Source organism: Solea senegalensis, linkage group LG21 (genome assembly GCF_019176455.1).
Source record: "Solea senegalensis isolate Sse05_10M linkage group LG21, IFAPA_SoseM_1, whole genome shotgun sequence".
NCBI lineage: Eukaryota > Metazoa > Chordata > Actinopteri > Pleuronectiformes > Soleidae > Solea > Solea senegalensis.
Genome location: NC_058040.1, coordinates 266790 through 288402, shown reverse-complemented (window position 1 = coordinate 288402; position 21613 = coordinate 266790). Strand labels below are relative to the sequence as shown.

The window sequence follows — 21613 nt, the reverse complement described above, 5'->3', positions numbered from 1 at the left end:
CAGGCCATCACAGAAAGAGGCTGTAAATATAGATATTGGATGGTAAATACTCAAGATCGGCACATGCCCACAATATCAGGTAACGCACTTTATACTTGTGGGGAACAACAGTTAAAAATAGAATCACACCCCGAGACTGTCGGCTCTGCTTGAGCTCACGTTGAAGTTCTACATCCTAGGTTTACAACTACAACTACTCTGCTATGGAAAAGGTACGTAAATCAAAATGAAGAAGCAGCGAAGAAGCTTGTTTTACGATGTATTTATATCTTTCTCTGAGAACACTTCATGTTGCCAGTTATGCCGATAGATTGACATGCCAGCAACATTGTACACGTCATAAACGTAAAGCTTCAGAATTTATATGCCTTCCAAATATCATTTTTGTCTCCATGCTTATTTGTAAACCTGCCATTGTCATAGCAGTTATTAGTATTATTGCTATAGTGTTATTACTTTCAAAACGGTTCACTTTTACTCAGAAGGTCCTTGATCTTTCACGTACAGACGCTTTAAAGATGCAGCAGGAACCTTTGGGAGAATGTGTGACTAACGATGCATCTATTTTGGCACATACATTCCAGATGATTTCAAATTACACGTACTTGCTGTGGGACATACAGATGCTGACAGCTTTATTGTTTTGTTTTGTTTTTAACGTCGGTACAAATGAAGGTCTATTGAGTGCACTGACTGGACAGGAGACTGGTTTAAATCCAGCTTATGATATACACATACGTTTATTTTAAAAGTCTTTTTGGTAATGACTCCATTTTGTCCAGGGTCTAGTCTTTTGAAAGTGATGTTAATATTTAACCTGTTTGTCAATAGACCAAGTCTCTGTGCTCTATTGTAAACATCTCTGGCGTGTGGGCTCAGCTTGTCCTTCAGTGCAGCAGGAATGTCACAAATGCAGGTCATGGGTGAAGAAGTACTGGTATTTTTCCGGTGTCTGTGCCACCAGCTCCCCTCCTGCAATCTTCCAAATCAGGGTGCATGTTTTGGAGCCTCACTCTTCAACACATCATCTCAGGCATCGGTACGTACAGTACTGTATGTCAGTTTGTCCGGGGAGGACAAGACAAATAACAACAATAACAATAGCAAAAACTGTCACGCTATGTTGTTAAGTTCGCAGGTGTGTAGAATACACATCTCCACTGTTGTTGTAAATGTTTGGCTGATATTAAGCATTTAGGCTGCTTCTTTCCATTACTATGTTTAAGAAGAATGTGCAATAAAGAGTGTCTTATATCCTTTTTCTTAGCACAACAATCTGATTAAAAAATTATAATTTTCACCAATTATATAAACACTTCTGAGCAAAAAAGTACTCAAAATGTTTAAAATTGGATTGAATATGTGAAATTTGGAAATCTGCACAGTTATTGCTACTAAAAATTTGATATAAAATGAATAACTTTGACTTAACGACACACAAGAAGACAAAAACACACACACCCCCAGAATGTCGGTGTTGTGTATTATTTCCCATGGGTTAAAGTGTAAGTGGCGACTCTTTGATTTCAGGTTTGAAGGAATAACAGATTCTGAAGAACAATACAAAAAATATTTCTCAGGCTGGGTTACAGATTTGTTTACATTTTAATATATAGCTAAAAGTAGGCACCAGTGTATGGACAATGTAAACAATGCATATGTATTTGCCTTTCAGCTGTGAAGAGAGTTGAGAGTGGAGCCTGTTACTTGGATGATCACACACACCAGACTTTCTTTTATCAGTTAAGTAAAGTAAAAACAGAAGACATTGACACTTTCATGGGCGTCTCCGGAGGATAAGATAATAACGTCACCCAAAGTAACAGCTAGAAGGAGATAGTGGGTCTCACTTAGGAGTTAAATATACTTAGGTTGCTTGCTCAGGTTTGAGGCTGCTTGATTATTTGGCTTTGTTTGCGGTTTATTAGTCACATGTACATTATATGACTGTTTTTATTTTGCAGGTAAAAACACCAGCATTCAGCTGCACCTAAGCAAATGAAATGAAACCTGAAAAGCAAGATACACTGTGTCGCAATCTCCAGCACCCCTGTTGACTATTGGCTTAAGCAATTTCAGTCCCAATGGACCGGTCATTCTCTAGCACAGCTGACCAAAAACAGTCACCAGCATCTCTCACAGAGAGTCAGACAGAGAATCTAGACACTAAGAGTCCTGCAGAAACCATACCATCTGCACTCAATGCAGATGCAGGGACTGTGCCAGATTACTCAGACCCCATTGACAAATCCACTAATAGAAATGGTTCCACATGCCTCTCTGCTGAGAAAAGCACCAACTCGGACTGCTTAAAGCAGTCACCATCCAGTCATAGTGCGTCATATTATTTGTCACTTAGCTCAGATTCTGTGTCAGTGGATAATAATCTCAGTTGTTATTCCTGTTCTGGCACAGCAGAATCTGCATTGCCTCTTTTACCTCATCAGCCTCATGACCTTATCTTGCCACCAGCTGACACTTCGTCAGAGTTTTACATTAACAAAAAGCCCCCCCTGTCCTTTCCTCTCAATCAAGATAATACTTCACTTGAGCCTTTTGGGGCTGTGTCGTCTATTACTGCAGATTTAATGGCACGTCCAGCATCACCTCACTCAGATAGTTCAGAGAGTGATACAGCTCTAGCACCTGTGTCACACCTTTACATCTTTGAAAGTGAAACACAGGACTTCATCCCAAACGTCGATGAAGCCCCCCATGAGATTCAATGTCCAAATTTCCGGTCACAGACACGTCATGAGAGTGATGAACATGTCCCGATGCGTGATTCAGCAGACGTGCTGACAAAGAGTCATCACAGCTTTCCTGAGGAACAGGACTACGAGTCAGACATGAGACGACGTACAGAGCTGGGACTACCTGTTGCAAATGCCAGTGGTGAAAGCTCGATGTCAGTAAATGGTGAGAGAGGAGGGAAAACAGAGGTCAGAGCTGTCTCCCCCCAAGTACGACAAAGTGACAGCCCTGACGAGCTTTGGCTGGATGCGTGTCAGGATCTGGCAGGTGAGGATCCAGAAGATGTGGATGTTTTGGACAGGACAAGCCATTATGTGATGCAAGGAGAACTCTCAGTCCCCAGTGACTTGTCTTTTCTTTGTGGAGAGACACAAGAGTCAGGTTGCAAAGCTGAAGGTTGTGAGGGGATTGGCTGGTCCTGTGAAGACACTAGAGCCTGTGGGCCACTGGTTGAGAGGCAGCCGTCAGTGGACAGCTGGGCAAGTGCATTGTCAGACTGGACTGGAATCATTGTGGCTCCATCAGAAGACATCACACCTGCTTTTGCAGAGCTTGGCACTGAGATTGATGTGTTGACGCAGGCGCTAGCAGAGGTTATCACTGATACAGAGAAAGAGACATCTAAAGAAGGACAAAGTCAGAAAACAGCCAAGCGGTCGCTGTCACAGTCAACCATGGGCATTCTGGATCAGCCTCCAGACGCACAATATGTCACTGAGAGCTCCATCCTCGCAGAACAGGACTGTTTCGCTTCACTCCTCAAAGCTACGGGACCTGAGCTTCAAGACAGAGCGAGCTCCCACAGCACAGATGCTTTCTGTGACCACACACAAGAAGAAAAGAGGGCAGAAGAAATCCAACACAGCCAGTCTGGATCCTTGACATATCCCATTCACCCACTCTCTGCCTTGGGTTCATCTAGTGCTACCGTGGTCTCTCCTGGAGGATACAGTACACATGTGACTGCAGATAGTCTGGTCTCTGGATCTAAATTCTCCACTGACTTAGATCTCCTTCACTTTGATGGATACGTTGACTTGGACACAGACATGTTCATGAGTGAAGAAGAGCCAGTCATACTAAATATAATAGAGGATTCAGATTTGGAGGAACAAAGCACACCTGTATGGCTCATGATAGGAGAGGTAAGATCATCCATATGACCTCTTTGGCAGATGCTTGTGATCTGCTTGGTGAGGGAAAGCATGGGAATGGCAGGATATTGCACAACTAATCTTGGGAATGTTTTTTAAAGATTTTGAAAAAAACATTTGCATGTGCCTCCCCACACACAGTGGGAAGATTCACCCTTTATCAGTGATGCTGGTCAACAGATGAATGAGCCAAGCTCTTTGAAAACACAGCCAGGATGTTATGAGGCATTCCTACTCCTCCCCTTGCCAATGTTGTGATGCCTACAGCCAGTCAGGCGGTCCATGGAATACATTGCACATTGACGTACAAGGATGTCAGTTACAACACGACACTCACGAGCATTGTCGCCTTGCGTTGGATTGGAGCCAGTCAGTTTGCGCCCAAGGACTTCCACTCAGGCTTGATTCTGTATTACTGGATAAGTCCCTTGGCTCTCATCTCAAAGTCTGACAGCTGTGAGCTGGAGAAAACAGGGGTGCATGAGAGGAAAACTTTAGATGGACAGAAATGGCATCTAAGTATAGCTGAGAGTTCAATGATAATAGCATGCATCTGTGGCATGTCATGGGTGGTGGGGTGAGAGGACAGCACAGCTGAGGACTGAAACATGACCTCTCTCTCTCTCTCTTTTTTGTACACCCATTTAAAACACCCATCCCCACTGCATCTCCTTTAAAAACCCCACACCAGGATCCTGACAGGTCGACAGGCCAAGAGAGATGGCTTTTGATAGGCGTTGGTGCACGCAATAAAGCAGGAGATCCTGTCTATTACTGAGGCACTGTAAGGTCCATTTGCATGCAGGACATATGGACTGTGGGATTGGATACAGAGGCATGGTGTTTATTAGGCATCTGATTCGTGGCTGTATAGAAAGGTATGTGTTGACCAGACAGATTAAAAAGATCTGAAAGTGCATGGGATTGTAACTGTAAAGTATTATGTTTCTGTGTTGATTATATTAGTATTGTAAGTATGGTAGGCCAATGCCCAAGCATCCAAAGTTCTTGTTCGTGAATTGTCTCTGAAGTCTAATTATTATTATTATTATTATTATTATTAACTGTCTCTTTCATTATCAGACCTCTGCGGATGGACTGTGTGAAGTGACAAACAAACACGGTCCAGGTTCAGTGGACAAGCAGAAGGCTAAGAGGAGCTGTGGATCAAACAGGGTTGATGGTGAAACAACCATACCTTCAGCAGACCCTCGTTTCCTTAGCAAACACGCTCTGACACACGTGCAAGGTGCAGACACACAACCTGGCTTGCGTGTCGATGTCCACACACGCGTGTTGCCTGACACTTTACCAGACGTTGATGGAAGTTGCCAGGTGGAGTCACAGTGGGGGAGTCCTAAGTTTATTATGCCCCTAACTCCCCTTAGTACCAGCTCCTCCCTTGGATGTCGGAAAGGCAGCAGTTTGGAAAGAGATCAAATTTGTGCCAAAAGGTCTCTCAATGACAACAGAGGCCCAACTTGTGATCACATACAACCCTGCCTTCTCTGGCCAACCTCAGATGGAATTATTGATAAACCATCCTCGGAAGGTTACAAGGAGCCGATTCAAAACAAAGAAAATACAATAGACTCTACTGAGAAATACCAAGGGAACCTGGACTTGCACCGATGCAACAGCAGCAAGTGTCTCCTGACTGAGAAAAAAACAATAATTGAGGAGATTAATGCTCTCAGTAGAGGAATCTCAAACTTGGCTGTTGCTGCTGCTGATCATTCCATCATCTTGGAGAAAAGCCGTGTTGCAATTATCACATTAGACATAAATGATCCATTTGTATCCAGGCCTGCAAAGCCTGTTACAGCTGTGCCATTTAAGGAGCCTCAACCAAATCAGACAATAGCGGAAAAGATGCCTCACAAAAGTCACAAGCACAGCGTGGACAACAAGACACGCTCCAAGAAGGACAAATCAGCAGGTCATCACCATAATGCACAGGCATCCAAGAAACAGGAGAATGTATGTAATGTTTCGGGTAAGCAGACCTGCAAACAGCAAGAAGTTCTTCCTATTACTGGTGAAAATTGTGCCATTGAGAATGCACGTGCTGAATTTGAAGACAATTCAGCTATTCTTGGGATTGAGACCAGTAAGGCAGCAGAGAAAGCTCCAAGCAAAACTCATGGCAAAAAGAAAAAGAAGCATGTGCACGATGCAACAGCCCAAAAGAATGTAGGGGAGCCACTAGTTGATGAAGAGAATGGAGCAAAACCAAAGAATGCAAAAGGAAGAATTGATATGTTTGAGGCTAAACTGGGTGCTAAGGCTGAGAAAACTCAAAAAGACAGAAGTCTGTTAGATGTTGCTGGGGGGAAAAACAGGCAACTCGAAGCTAAAGCTCCCCAGGCAGAAAAACCCATGCATCACACCGATCATAAAGACCAACAGCCAAAAAACTCCACCAGTCCTCTTAAAGATGACATTATTAAAAGACGACGAATGTCAGAGGATAAGTTTGGGAAGATTCTTAATGTTTTGGAGTCTAAACTACCAAAGCCAGATGTTCCAATTAAGGGGAAGGCAGAGGAGTCCAAGGTGGATGAAGCAACTCGGAAAAAGGCATACAGTGAAGTAGTAAAGCAGAAAATACCACCTAAGGAAGGTAAGGGGCATGCCCTGAGCAAGTTATCTTCTCTATGCTTATTTGGCACCTAGTCAACACTATAGTATGAACGCACAAATACTTCAGTGCACATGATAATGTCTGCAGACCCTAAGGTGGTTCAGCTTATCCAGGCAGTGTCGGTGAATGGAGACCCCCAGAGTCTATGCCTGTGGTGTCAGTTTGCTGCTGTCTTCTCTGACTACACTGTCACCTGGAGCAGAGAGGGCACTGTCCTCGCTGAAATCAAGAGAAGGTATTGACTTTTGTGCTGTATGAAAGTGTGACTGAATGGGTGAATGGCAAAACAGTAGTGTAAAACAGCTTTGTGTGCTCACCTAGACCTTTTGCTATCTACATTAGTACATTTGTATAACATTTCCTCTGGCAAGAAGCGATGAAAATAGGACGTACCAAATTTTGGCATGCAGATTTATATGAATAATTGTATATCATTGTATATAATGATGTAAATAATTAAATGACATTGAAAAGACACATGTTGGTGCATTATTCATTTTGTGACACTGTCTTTTTATGAAGTGCAGGGGATGAGAGCAGAGTGTCACTCACCATTTCCAACGCTTCTCACAAAGACTTGGGCAAGTATCAGTGTTGCCTCAGCAGCTTACATGGATCAGTCACCCTAGACTACCTGCTAACATATGAAGGTAAAAAAAAAATAATGAGTGTTCAACTCAGTTTACTGAGTATCATCAAATAACAAACCTTCATCTTTTCACAGTGCTCAGTGAGATCGTCATTCCTCCATCTCCAAAGGCAATCCCATGTGAGTCGTAATCTTAGACTAAAGTTTATCACCTTTGTTTTTTTGGATTTATTCTGCCAGCCACGCACTTGGTATAGTGGTTTGAGACCCATGTTCTCGTGGGTTTTCTCCGGGTTTTCCGGTTTCCTCCCACAGTCCAAAATAAATGTGCAGATTTAGGGATCAGAGAGTGAACGGTTGTTTGTCTCCATTCACTTAGCCCTGTGATGTGTCCCTACTAGTGTCACTACTCCCCCAGACTCACACCATAATTAAATATTGTCTATTTCCCAGCTGCCCCTGTGGAGATGGGATGTGAGGAAGAGGATGCCCTCTGTTCCAGGCTGATGTTCAAAGAGGATTTCCTATCTGACCAGTACTTTGGAGATAACCATCCTGTCAGCATCCTCACTGAAAAGGTCCACTTTGGGGAAGGAATGCACCGACGGGCTTTCCGGACAAAGCTGCAGGCGGGTCAGACACCTCTTTTACTGGGAGGACACTCCGGTGTACTCAAAGTTCACACTGCTATCAGCTATGGGACCAAGAACAACGAGGAGCTTGTTGAAAAGAACTTCTCCTTAGCGGTGGAGGTAAGAACGTTACATTAGATTTATGCATTTAGCAGACGCTTTCATCCAAAGCAACTTACAAGAGAGGAATAAGCTACTCAGAAGAAGTCTTGGAAAGAACTACACTCGATAAGAACAGGAACTCTTACAGACTCTGGAACTATAGGCTTGCGTTTTGAGAGCAAAGTGATCTGTAGGGATGATAAGATACAACGTGCTCAAGTTATGATGCGGCCTGATCGCTTTGTATGAGTAGAGGAGGATTTAAATGGAATTCTAACCTGTACTGGGAGCCAGTGTAGAGAAGCTAACACTAAAGTGATCTATCACTCCTGGAGTGATTCTAGATCCTGTCAGAACTCATGCTGCAGCATTATGGCTCAACAGGAAGGTTTTAACAGATTATTGGAACGTCCTGATAGTAAAGATAGAACAAATGGAAGAACTTGTTTTTTTGGCATCTTTTAGGGACAGAGTGTTTCTAATTTTCAACAACAAACTTGCAGGTTCCTTGCAGTGGAACTGGAATGCCATCCAAAATAACACTATGTTCAGTTTTGTCTGAGTTTAAAAGTAAAATGTGTCAGGTCATACAGATCTCGAAGTCTTCGAGACATTACTAGAGTGGTATTGTCTTGGTTTCATTCATCTAAATTGATCAATACAGCTGTTTGTCATCTACATAACAATGGAAGCCTCTGTTGTGCTTTCTAATAATGTTGCCTAAAGGAAGCATGTATAGGGGGAAGAGTATAGGGCCAAGCATTGAGCCTTGTGGAACTCTTTAATTTACTATGCAAATTAAAATATGTGAGAAATCTCCTTAATCCCAATAGTCTGTTCCAGACACTGCAATTATCAGTAGTGTCAAATGCAGCACTGGGGGCAACAGTGGATGAGTGGGGGGAGGTGTCATGTTACAACTGGCAGTTCAAGTATTTGATTTACAACTATGAGAGTGGGTGTAAAGTCATAACAGCTAACTTCAGTTGTATTGACATATAACACTGAGTTATTATTAAAATAACATCTTATAGCATTTTTTATCTACAGTATTATCATACTGTAACAACCCCTGGATAATTATTTTTGGACTTTCTCTCTTTCATTCTGTTTTCTTTGGCCTTGGGTTTTTAGATTTGTGTATCTGTTTCCGTTCTTGTTTCTGGTTTTATTTTATAGTTGGGTTTTTTTATTGTGTACCCTGTCAAGTTTTACTTTCCATGTCATGTCTTCCTTTTTTGATTTTCTGGCCTCACTTGTGTCTTATCCCTGCCTCCCTAGTTTTTATGTCTATTTCTATGTTATTTAATTTACTATTTCATATACTCGTATATACACAGAAAACATCATGAGAAAAATGTTTCATCAAAGCTTTATTAGAGAAAAAAAAACACATTTTGATGCACAGAATAATTGTAATTTTTCTGTACTTTTTGCTTTCAAGGAGTGTCAAGTCCAGAATACAGCAAGAGAATACATCAAGGTGTACACTGCTGCAGCTCAGTCTGTTGAAGCCTTTGGAGAAGTGCCAGAGTGAGTGATATTTAATAAACTGTGCGCTTAATGCAAAACACAGCTTCCCAAAAACATGACGCTGTTATCGTGCCTCTACCAGGATCATTCCCATCTACTTGGTTCACCGTCCATCCAATGACATCCCCTATGCTACACTGGAGGAGGAGCTGATTGGTAACTTTGTCAAGTATTCTGTGAAGGATGGCAAAGAGATCAACCTGCTGAGAAAGGACTCTGTAGCCGGACAGAAATGTTGTGCCTTCCAGCACTGGGTCTATCAAAACACAGAGGGCAACCTGCTGGTTACAGACATGCAAGGTTTGGGAAATTAAAATCAAAATTAATATTTGAATATAAATGCAAACGTGCAAGTTTGAAAAACAATCTATCTGCAAATTGTCTGAACTTTATTATCATTTACGATCCTAAATATTAACCCAATTTTTGTGTTCTCAGGAGTGGGAATGAGGCTCACTGATGTGGGAATAGCCACCTGTAAGAAAGGGTGAGTGTTTTGTTTGAGAAACCAACAGCACTGATGGATAAGGTTGTTGGATCATGGAAATTGATGATTTTTTTTTCTTTATGTGTAGATATAAGGGCTTCAAGGGAAATTGTTCCACCTCCTTCATTGATCAGTTCAAAGCGTTGCATCAGTGCAACATGTACTGTGAGATTCTGGGCCTTGCTTCCCTTCAGCCTAAAGCCAAAAAGTCCATGTCTGCTCCTAAAAACAAAACCCAACCTCCTGCTGCACCCAAGAAGAAGACCTTTGGGCCAACAGTGAAGGGCAAGTCATAACTGGAAGGGGTTGGTTAGGAATTCAAATTGTGAGGTTACGCTGTTTCAGTTTTCTTCTCTGACTCCAGAAACAGCAAAGACACCAAGCTGCTGCAGGGCAGACGACGGTGCTGCTTTATACGGAAGGTTGCTTCATCTCGTGTTGAACATTTGAAAGACACGTTTAAATTTTTTTGTGGAACATTTCACCCAGTGATTGTGTCTGTATGTGAGTTTGTGTGCTGAATTCATAATCTATAGCGAAGGAAACCTTACTGTATTTCTCGAGTTGTGGGGGGAAACTGTGACAAATTTAAAAAGGGATGTAAGACGATTGGAAGAGATGTAAGATGTTGCTTGTCAGCAGCAATGAACTGTGATGTCTTAGATTGCTATATATATATATATATATATATATATATATATATATATATATATATATACATATATATATATAGTGATGATGTTTCTTTACAGATTGATGCTTGTTTTTCTACTTTGTTTGATTTTTTTCTAACTCTCCGTTCATTAAATTAATGAGCATATGAATTCACCACTTTGAAGAAATGTCTTTGAAGTGGGCCGACAGACACAAACATATAGTGTGTTAATGCGGTGTTACAGTGTGCGTAGGTCATTGCGTTTGATTTTTGGAAAATGACAAAGGTTGATGAACACACTGTATCTTTGCCTCATGTTACATTATTACAACATTTATTCATCAGGTAATGCCGTTGGTTATGTATTATGTCATATTTGTCTCATGGAAAAAGGCTTTTTGAAGACAAAGCTCGTGTTTCATTGAATGTATTCATTGAAAGTGATTTGTTCATCTGTTTGCCAGATAGGTTTCTGACTTCAGGGATCTACACTGCACTGGTTTTGCACAAACAGTAGAGGCACGTTACACTGACACCAAGAGTCACATCACACTAACGTGACAATCGCAGCCAAATCTGCACAGTCCATTTCATCTCAATAGCATGCCAGATATTTTCCAGCTCGATATAATAAGCCTCTCTGCCCTTATGTCACTGTTTTAACCCTCTGACCCAAATTGGTGACATGACTCTCAGGTTGGGGCTAAGGCCACTGTGGAAACAAAGAATAAAGCTTTGTTATTAAAGAAATGATACTGGTGTAAAAAATCATGTCTGAAAATGTTGTCATTTCACTTTTTTTTTTTTAATGACACCCTACAGCAGGACTATTCATTCTCAAACCAAGCAATTTAGCTGGGACAGTGCAATAAAAAATATAATAAAAGAACTAGCAATAAAAGTATTTTGGTCATACTTCGTCCTTCAAACGCCTGAAAGTGCATGAAAAATGTGCACAGTATTAGCTGTAACTATTTTAATTAAAACAAACTAAATGTGTTTGTCATCTCAGGTGCATGTAATCAAAAAGGTGCACAATATTAGCATTTCTTTCTCTTTGGAATCTCACAGTGCCTTTAACAGAATACAAAAAAGAGAAAAACAGCAAACTATCGATGCTATCAAACCTGTCAGACTACTGCAGGAATGTATGTCGGAATCTTTGACGGTGAAAAGTGTCTCTGTAGTTTTTTCTCAGTGTCTCTGCTGGAACCTCAGGCTGGGCCACTATGAAGTTGGCTACAGGCCTCATGTGGCCCACGGGCCGCCATTTGAATAGGCTGGCCCCACTACAGCCTACAGTAGGGCCAGGTATTGCAACATGACTATTGACTGTGTGTCTGCATGGGGATGCCAACATCTGCTTGTCTGTTTGCACTGGGCTGGATTTCATGGAATATAATTCCATGTCATCTGTTTGGGAGAGGCTCACGTGCAAAACATCTTTTTCCTATAACCAAAGCAAGCAAACAAACAAAAAGTTTATTTGCACCTGTACAATCGTGAAATACAGCATTGTATCCGTTTACAATTTGATTTACACCTTCACATTTAATGAAAATGTGATCGTCGCAGGAGCGTGAAACACAAACGGGCAATCTATTCTTAACTGTACATATAAGTGAAGGTGTCCAGTAGCAAATTAGCTACGAAAACGTGAAGAAAGTAGGTCATGAAAAAGTGGTCTCTCATGTCCTGCTTGAGTTTTATGGAGCTCCAGAGGGAGGGAGGAAGGGAGGGAGGGGGGCATCATCGCCGCCAGATCCTTTTAATATAAAATTTTTATTAATTACTGTCCTTCTTTTTTCTATTTTCCTTTAGTTTTTACTATACCTGTACTGTTTTTAGACTGATGTAAAAAAAACGATAGTAGGTCACGGGCAGGTGCAGGAGATCACGTACAGCGTATCAACGCTCTATTTCTATTTCCATCTCAGAGCATTCTGCGTGGTGGAATGTGTCCCACACTATGGCCGCCATATCGATATGTGGGCACATTTAAAGAGGGATTACATTAGAAGCCACAAGGCAAACAAATGAAAACAAAAAAAAAAGGAACACGGAACACATTGAGGTATTCTGCCACACCGTAGCTATTTAGTGTGATAATGGCGTTTGATACACAGTACACAAACACCATTGTCACACTCCACAGCTCTAGAGGACGAGGTTTAGTGAAGATATGCAGACGAGGTGGGGTTACTAATACAGACTGGAGCCTGGGTGACCTGCTGAAATCAGACAAAGAAAAAAGAAGCATTTTGTTGATGTGAAGAAACATTAATTGGCAATAAAATAGATAGACAGATAGATAGAGTGTGAGTTACAAACAGTAAAGAATTCAGAGATGTTGCAGGGAAGCAAACTCACCTCACGTTTTTTGATCCTTTCCATATTCATTCCTGTTTTGCACCAAAAAATCAAGTCGAGTCTCTTACGCTCTCTGTGCCAAATTGTTTCTTTTTCTTTCTTTCTTTTTTTTAAAAAAAAAAAGTCCAGTAGTCCTTCCATTGCCGCAGGTTCATGAGGTGATTCATGGCGCATTTAAGTTTGATACCATCCTGTCCATGTCTTATGTAGACTGAGCAGAGTTTGGACAAACAGCCAGTTCCACATTAGTGATAAGCTAGAGGGGAAATATTGATCGACCCTGACCAGAGGTAGAGATAGAGGGTGAGGGGTGGAAGAAGGGGTAACTGAACAACTGGTTAGGCAACAGGTTCACCTGAAAAGCCACTGTGAGCTGGAGATGTTGGATCCTGGCAGAAGAATTGACTGAAAACGCAACTAGTGGGCACAGTAGAAAGTAAAATCACATGCACGGCACTGCAGTGCACACGGGAAGTGATTTGTTTTATATCAAGACAGACAGGCAACTGCAACCTTTGTATTAGTTGCTTCATTGGCATTTTATTGGCAGATTTGTACGCTGTTTGCCTTGTTATTGGAGTTTCTTTTAATCTCATTGTAAGACCAGAGGTGGAAAGAGTACTGAAATATTCATATATAAGTAAAAGTACCACTATTTTGATCAATTTTTTAAAAGTACCTTGTTTAAAATTTATGCAAAGTTGGGGTTCTTTTTTGTGTCGTGCGAAAAGGACAAGGAGACACAAATCTCACATGGATTGTTTTCAATTAAAGGTAAACCTTGGCCAATGAAAGTGTCGACAAAATAAAATATGTAAAAACATAATGTATCTGACAAAATGGGTCAAAGGTCACAAACGCTTTAACTTTCTCACTCACTCAGGGACCACAACTCCAATCCACCTGTCCTCATCATTCATCATTTTTTTTATTTTAAATTCAGGCCAACACTTTGTTTTTTTACTCAGTAACAGATGTGATTTAAAATGTAGCAAAGTACTGCGCATCCAAAAAAAACATACTTAAGTAAAAGTAAAATTACAAATTTTAAAAATGACTGAAATACAAGTACACAAAAAACCCTACTCCATTAGAGTAACGCAAGTAAATGTAATTCATTACTTTCCACGTCTGTGTGAGACATTCTACTCAGATATTGCAGTCCTCGTTTTGTTTACTTCTAAAACTCAATTAGATACAGACAGTATATTTTCGAAAATACCATTAGAACATTTTGATATTAAGATACCTTTTTCACTACCAGGGTAGTGGCTTGGTGGCTTGGTAATGTCTTGTCAATATGCAATGACACTTTTTTTTTCACTAGGAACTGATAGTGAAAATCACCCAATGCCAGAGAGATATCAATTAATCTCATTTTTATATTGAATAATAATAAGAACTCACATAAATACAGTAGAAACAGATGAAGCCTCAACTTTACTAGAAAGCTCTCGTCTTTTACAGGAAACCAAAGGGATCTGTTTGAAGTTATTAACAGTTTTTTTAGTCCACTAACATGTCGATAGAACAACATCTGCTCTATGTGATTTTTTTATCACGCAGGTGGTTCTAAAGAGGAGTTGGCTGTGGGCTTGTTTGTGACCAGATAAAGGAGAGGAGGTCTTGATAAAATGTCCCTGGACTGGCAGGGTGGCGTTTATTTGCTTGTCCTTGGGGGCTGATAACTCCGAGATTGTCTGTGTGAATGAACTGAAGTCCCTTCACCACAATATGTGCAGATACACAGAGAGACACACTCACACACGTACAAGCACATGCGAAAATAAAGACTGAAATGACTTTGCGAGCATGCGTTTTCACGTGTGCTGCTGGTTTCTATTTTTCTTATTAGCGTTTTCACGATGTGGTTGTAGTGTTGTCTTGTCTTGTGGTTTAAATGTATGTTTTTAGTACTTGTTCATGTAATATACTGTAAGGTGTCCTGTTGTCACGGTGAAGCTGAATATTTCATGTCCAAGTGTGTTGGGGAACCTATGTAGCCTTCAGTTAACATCAAAACTGAAACTTTTCTGGCTGACTCATGATATAACAATATATAAAAGGCTCATTCATAACAGCCAAGTGATTGTTCACAGACGCAAGCAATTACTCTCTAAACGGTGATGTTATATCAGCAGGTATACGGTTGAAGCTGTGCTGTGATTGGCTGGACAAGTGCAGTATCTTAAAAAAAGAATTTGTTGCGCTGAGAAAACATGATAAATCATGCAGATTTTGATCCTGGTGTTTAAAATCCCTCGTGGACTAACCGCTGATCCACTACAGGAGTTCATAAAAACAAACTGGACTGTGGGAGGAAACCGGAGAACACCCACTCACACACGGGGAGAACATGCAAACTCCATGCAGAAATGATCACTAATGCACTTTAATATCTTGGCCACTGTTGGAAATGGTCTCCTAGTACTCTGCACTTTAATCTCCTTAAACAATGTCACTTTTGATTCTACACTTTCATTTTACTGTTATTGTTACATTGTGTTATGTTGTGTTCTTGCCTGCCCAGGGACTAAAGATGGAAATTAGCTTTATTCTTGCATCTTTACATTCATATGTTCATTAATATATTAACTATGGAAGAGGATTAGTGCCAAAAGGGAAAAAAAAAATTGCTAAGCAAGGGTTAAAAAAGGGTTAAATTCAAATCTACGGAGCACCAGACATGACGTGGGGTTGAACATTTTATGCTCACATTTGTTGTTGTTTTTTGGTGTGGAGCTCTGTATAAATCAACCCAAATGAATTCACTGTGCTGATTAAATCGATCATATGATTATCAGTGAATCAGTGCATGTCCATGTGGGAGTAGCCTTTTCTTTTTAACTGTAACTGTAGTATTTTATATAAAACTATGAATGTGATAGCTTGTTTTCAGGGCTCATCGGTCAGAGTAATTTTTCCACAGCTGCAAAATAAAGTACATCCATGTACATGTTTGTAAAAGTAGTGAGAAAACAGTAAAGTAAAAGTACCATGAGGAAAATGCGCAAACCAAACATTTATCAAAATCGATTTTAATGTTGGGGCTGAGTCCTTAAATCCACATCCACAGTGACAAGATGTTCTCAGATTAAATTTCAACGTTCAGAGTGAAAACATTGAATTTACTTTCCACCACAGATGAAAATATTAAAAGCATAAGTTGCACTAACAATCAATTTGGTTTAAAATATTACAAGATTCATTAAAATTTCAAAGTGTTTTAAATTATTAGTCAAAAAAATGGGCTTGCATATCTTCTATAACACAACTGCTTACAAACATTACCATTACTCTTCTTTTATTAATTATGCTTCAACTTCTAATTGGGTCTCTAATTCTAACGGGTAAACATACAAGTCCAGTGTTAATCAAGTCAAAGGAAAATCTATGAAGTTTCATTTTATTTGATTTTTAAGTGAACCACAGACTTGCTGATAGAGGGATGTGTTCCCCCTTTCTTTAAAAAGAAATAATAATTGTTATCTTGTGTCATTTATTTAAAAAAACAAACATTTCTTTCTTATAAAGAAGACAGAAAGAAAAGAAAAACTTTGCAGTCAGATTTAGAGGTGAGATCACAGGAGAGAAGGAATACAAGCAGGGGTAAGTAGAGAAAAAGTGATAGAAGAAGAGATAAAATAGACAATACTAAAGGATGTCAAGTCTCTGCTTCACTCCTGACAACTTTTTTTCCACCTCAGCGGCAACCCAGATTTACAGACTATATTGCACCAGATACATGCTCTGAATGAAAGAAAAACAAAACAAGAATCACATTCAAGTTAATGACAAGACATATAATAGTTGACATGATCTCAGAGTGATCTATAAAGTGCCCTTTAGGTTCAATGGTGTTAGAAATGGAGAGAAACGGAAACGTAAGAAAAGAAAAAAAAAAAAAGTCTTCGTAAGAAACATGCTGCTTTATATTCGTTAGCAATCACAGCTTTCACGCCCACGTACACACAGCTTCATTTTAAAGTTGTTTATCAGTAATACTTCTGTTAAATGTAATACATACATATATTTATATATGACGAAAGAACTTAAAATGGGGGGGGGGTTTCCCCCCAAGGATGATTTACAGCATTATGAACAGCAACAAGCATAAGAGTATTAATATAATCATGTCTCACTGAAACTATATCCCCAGTTTGTTTTTCCCTTCCCCCGACATATTACTCGAGAGCAAACACAAGGTACATTTTCATGCTGCTTTCATAGCACTACAATAAAAACCAGTTTAGTCAACACATTTGCTATCACCATAACAAATGATATGGATTGATCAATTCCCAGACTAGCCGGCGTTGCACTTCACACAATGTCATAGAGAATTTCCAAGATAGTAAACAACGTTGTTTCTCGTGGTACAAATACATTGCATCTTCCTGCAAGAATTATAGCAATAATTAAAAAAAGGTGATGACAAAAACTATAAAAACTATTTTCAGGGGTCCTGTCACCCTCGACTCTTGAATCTTTACCAGTGGTTAGAAAACGAAAAAACAAAAACATTTACTCTACAAAAAGGCTTCACCGGCAAGATTTGATCACACAACATATACATGGCTCTACAGAGGGGTGGGTGTGTGGGTGTGTATGCGTGGCCAATTTCCTGAACTGTGATTAGCAAGCATTCCTAAGGTAATCTGGTGTTGGTCTAAGGATTAGAGAGAGTTGTGATCGTAGTGCTATAACAGTTTCTTAGAGAAATAGTGCATGTAGGAGCCAGATTAAGGCCATGCTAAGACCCTTCTGCTGAAGAGTGTTTGAATACTGTGCTAATGTGCACGTAAAGGAGCTTTTGAAATGCAATAATGTTTTCCAGCACTGTAGATTTTCATAGGAGAAGGGTAAAGGGGAAAAGAAATGGCAGATCAGAGGGCAGGTCTCTCGTCATCATCATTCATCACTCATGCCCATCGATGACAGATTCCAGGAGTCAGTTCTTTCCCCGAGCACCTTTAAGGAGTGACCTACCCACACTGAAAAGATATAAAGACGTAGGCATATTGGCTCGACAAGTTGCTGTGCAGTCTCAAACCACTGTGCCGCGTTGGTGGATCAGCACATCATCGGATGTAACAGCACAACATGCGTGTACAGAACTGCTGAAGCAGCTGGTTTGAAATCCCTGTAGCTTTTGTCTCTTTTTTTTTTTTTTTTGAATAAATGGTTGCTTGAGTTCAGTCCATTTTAGTCGACTCCTTCAAAGCCCTGCGCATTTTCCACAGCCATCAGGAGCTTCTCTCTCAGGTCCTCAAATGATTCGTAGGTTGGCAGATCTAAACGGTTGAAACTGAGAGGGAAAAACATTTCATTGGTACGTTTAAGAAAAAGGAAACGCTTATTCAATGTTTTCAAGCAATATTCTTTCTGGTTTGTGAAGGCCACCTAATGGCGTGTTTTCACACAGTGGAACGGTTTGGTTTGGTTTTGTACATGTGTTTTTGTGTTTCCATCAGGAATAGTACCAAAATAAGCCACTTCATGTTTCGATGAAAAGTGTTGAGAAACAGCCACAAACCGAGCAGAAAAAAAACAGGCGGCTCCGTTGTGTCGCTGTTGTTGCGTCACGTTCAATGTCGCTGTTGGCGCACTGGTACAACGTCACGCTATTTATCTTGGGGGCACAGTGCAAACCGCTCACCCCGCCAACCAAGTAAAAGTACTGTTTTCAGTCGAAATGCGAGCCTGACTGAGAGCTTGACGGCCACTCCAAACCACACCGTACTGTACCAAACCAAACTGTACCATGATGGAAACATGGCTATAGTTCTGTGATACCCTTGGGAAAGGAGTCTTTGGTTTGTTAATATCTACATTCTAACCATTAGATGTCATTGGACCTTCAAGGTGATGTTTTGACAAATATTTGTTTGTCACAATTTGGCAGAACAGACTTTGTCACTTAGGTTACGTCTTTCTCATCTTCTCAATTACAAATGGATGAAAGATTTCATTTGTGCAACTTATGAACATGTACCAAGAATAATATTATTATAGGCCTCTGTTGTACTCTATAGCAGTGTTGATTGGCAAAAAATGTGCAAGTTAAATTAAGATGGCAACAAAGATAAACATTCAAACTGTATAAAAGTATATTGGCAGTTTATTATAGCTTATGGCACTCATAAGCTATAATACGTGTGCATGTGTTCTTACCATGTGTGAGCTCTTGGCAACTTTTCTGGTGTTCCCCACTGCTCAATTGTGAACAGCTGAGGACCATTAGAACCTGGCACAAAATAAGAAATTACAATTATGATGGCAATGTTGACATGATCCAGAAAGAGCTTCAGAATCGTCTACTACTACTATCAGAGACAATGTCATCTGATTTTAACCACATTCATGCTCCTTGGCACCAGCATCTACGATATCTAAGTGTGAAGTTATGAAAAAGTACTAATTATGTTCACCTACCATAAAGCTCTGCAAAGCCATTCATTGGTACTCGCGAAGTTCCCGTTACAAACTGGAGAAGTCGGATTCTTTTTTCAGCATCCATCAATAGGACAACCTGATAGGAAACATACAAAATCTCTCAGTAAAGAAAATTATAGAATATCTCCTTGTTGAACAGGAAAAACTACTTTGCAGTGAAACCTGTGTATGCATATGGAGGTGGTAAACAGTACATTTGGTTTTTTTTAATTTGTACGTATAAACTAACTAATGACTAACTAATGACTCGGCACAAATGTGTTGTTAACAGTTTCATAAAAAGTGGTATTGTTATGGAATTAAATTTGGGTCAATATTTTCAAATATCACTTTTTTAAGAGGCAAGCAACTCTTTATGAACTAAAATGAACCACACAATCAAAATACATAACTCGCAAATAAAATATCATTCATTTAAATCATTCAAAAATACTGTATTTTGTTTGTTTGTAAATTTAAATAAATAAACTGAATTATTTTAATATTTGTATTCATGTTCAATGTTTAATAGTGACAATTCAGTCAAAAAAGAAATGTCTTGTAAAATCATGTACTGCACAATAAATGCTTATAAATGCAAGGGACATCTGTCTGTTAATGGCACTGTCCAACAGGTCACTTAACAGACTTCAAACGTTTGTGTCTGTGTGTGTTGTTTGCATGTTAAAACAGATGATAATCAGACCAGTTACCACAACCTCAGGCTCTTTCATCACAGCAAACAAGCTTCTTTGTGATAATAGAGAGTACATGTTTGCTGTGAAGCAATGTGTTTGAGGATATCTGAAAACACACGCCTTGGAAGGGGAGACTTGGAAGGGACTTCTTGCCATAACAGTACTATTTCATTTGACATGTATTATTTTTTCTTTAATCATTTGTTCATTAGCATTTGGAAACATGCTGGTGTTTACCCTAGACTATGAAGAGTGACTCAATGTAGTGCCCTGTCATAGAACTGTATTGGAAGATGTTTTGCTGCTACCATGCACCTTACCTGTTCTCTTTATGTTTGATGCTGTCATTGTAAATAATGAAGACATTTCAATCAAAACATTTAATTAAAAAAAAACCACACACCTTCCAGAACCACTGTATAACCGGGTGGTTGGGACAGTAGCCGTTCTTGTAAACACTGTGTTGTCTCCAGTCGTTGACGTCGACATCGCCAAGACCACACATGAGCAGCTTTGCAGAGAGAAAGAAAGACAAAAATGCATTTGTGTACATTTCTTTTACTAATTTCCCGAGATAAATGTGTTATTTGATCATCAGACAGTGGATCTGAAAACAAAATTGACAAAAAGTCGACATCAAAGTCACTTCCTTCAAAGAAAATGAAAGCACTACTCTGCTCTTTACTGTGTTTCTGTCAAGTTTTAGGTGTAAAAGATCTGGGAAAAAATCAAATAAATAAAGATTATTATTCTTCCCTTTACCAAGTTGGGGAAGAAAATGGGGGAATTTTATGATTAAGTTGAAATTGCTGTAAAATATGTACGATAGACTTATGAGGAATAAAACAAGGCCATGGCGTTTAAATGTGTTATTATTTTTTGTATAGCAGGTATGCAAAGGCCTGCTTAATGCCTGAAATATTATAGTGAGTCCAAGCTGTGATTACTTTTATGTTAAAATAATTTGGATGGATATGCAAGTGAATAGCATGATTCAACATTCGAGTGATATGTTTCTGCCTGTTAAAGACTTCCTCGTGTTTGTTGGGTTTAATATTGTAATATTTTATGTGTTAATATGATCATTTTAATTCGTAAATTGTTTTACATTTATGACGATGGATAATTACGCACTTTGAGCGTGCACTTTGTTGTGACACTAAACCTTTCAAATATGACACGGAGCCCAGCTGTAATGATTACATGTCTGGGTTGAAAGATATGCAAATTCAGAAATAAAGTGACGTGGGACGATTATTAATCAGCACGTAATTTTTGTATCGCCATGTTCATATGAAAACAGTAATACATATGAGAATTATTGATCCTAGTCTCATGTGTCAAGAGTCGTGATTTAAGGTTTGGGAAGGCTTCAAGGTTTTCAGATTTCAAAGTGGGCTCTGGCACTCGGAGGTTTGGGAATGACGTTGAATTTTAAGCAATGAACTATCAGCCTCCAGTAATGAAGGCTCTGTGTCAGAGGTGACATCTTGAGAAGTTTTTTGTTTGACAAATATGTATAGCATGAAATTCAGTTTAAAAACTAACTAGCAAATATTA

The 21613-nt window shown here is 39.6% G+C and overlaps 2 protein-coding genes across 15 annotated transcripts in view; one reads left to right on the top strand and one right to left on the bottom strand.

Moving 5' to 3' along the window:
* The first annotated feature begins 338 nt into the window (after nt 1-338).
* On the top strand, nt 339-11318 carry alpk2 (alpha-kinase 2). 2 transcript variants are annotated; one of them, XM_044012962.1, is made up of 11 exons: nt 339-1039; nt 1965-3899; nt 4992-6531; nt 6640-6787; nt 7075-7202; nt 7277-7321; nt 7595-7893; nt 9320-9408; nt 9491-9708; nt 9847-9895; nt 9984-11318. In XM_044012962.1, the coding sequence occupies exons 2-11, from the start codon at nt 2085-2087 to the stop codon at nt 10189-10191; spliced, it is 4539 nt and encodes a 1512-aa protein (XP_043868897.1). In that variant the 5' UTR covers nt 339-1039; nt 1965-2084; the 3' UTR covers nt 10192-11318. The 2 variants fall into 2 exon arrangements, with proteins under 2 accessions (XP_043868897.1, XP_043868896.1); XM_044012961.1 differs by lacking the exon at nt 339-1039 and having other exon boundaries at nt 1503-3899.
* A 4992-nt stretch (nt 11319-16310) lies between these two features.
* nedd4l (NEDD4 like E3 ubiquitin protein ligase) overlaps nt 16311-21613 on the bottom strand; it is a 38699-nt gene continuing 33396 nt past the window's right edge. For all 13 annotated transcript variants that reach the window (XM_044053705.1, XM_044053707.1, XM_044053706.1 and 10 more), the window contains 4 exons: nt 20457-20564; nt 19356-19452; nt 19095-19167; nt 16311-18228 (listed from right to left, as the gene is read on the bottom strand). In XM_044053705.1, coding sequence (XP_043909640.1) covers nt 18126-18228; nt 19095-19167; nt 19356-19452; nt 20457-20564 — 381 coding nt within the window. In that variant the 3' untranslated portion in view covers nt 16311-18125. The remainder of the gene's footprint in view (nt 18229-19094; nt 19168-19355; nt 19453-20456; nt 20565-21613) is intronic.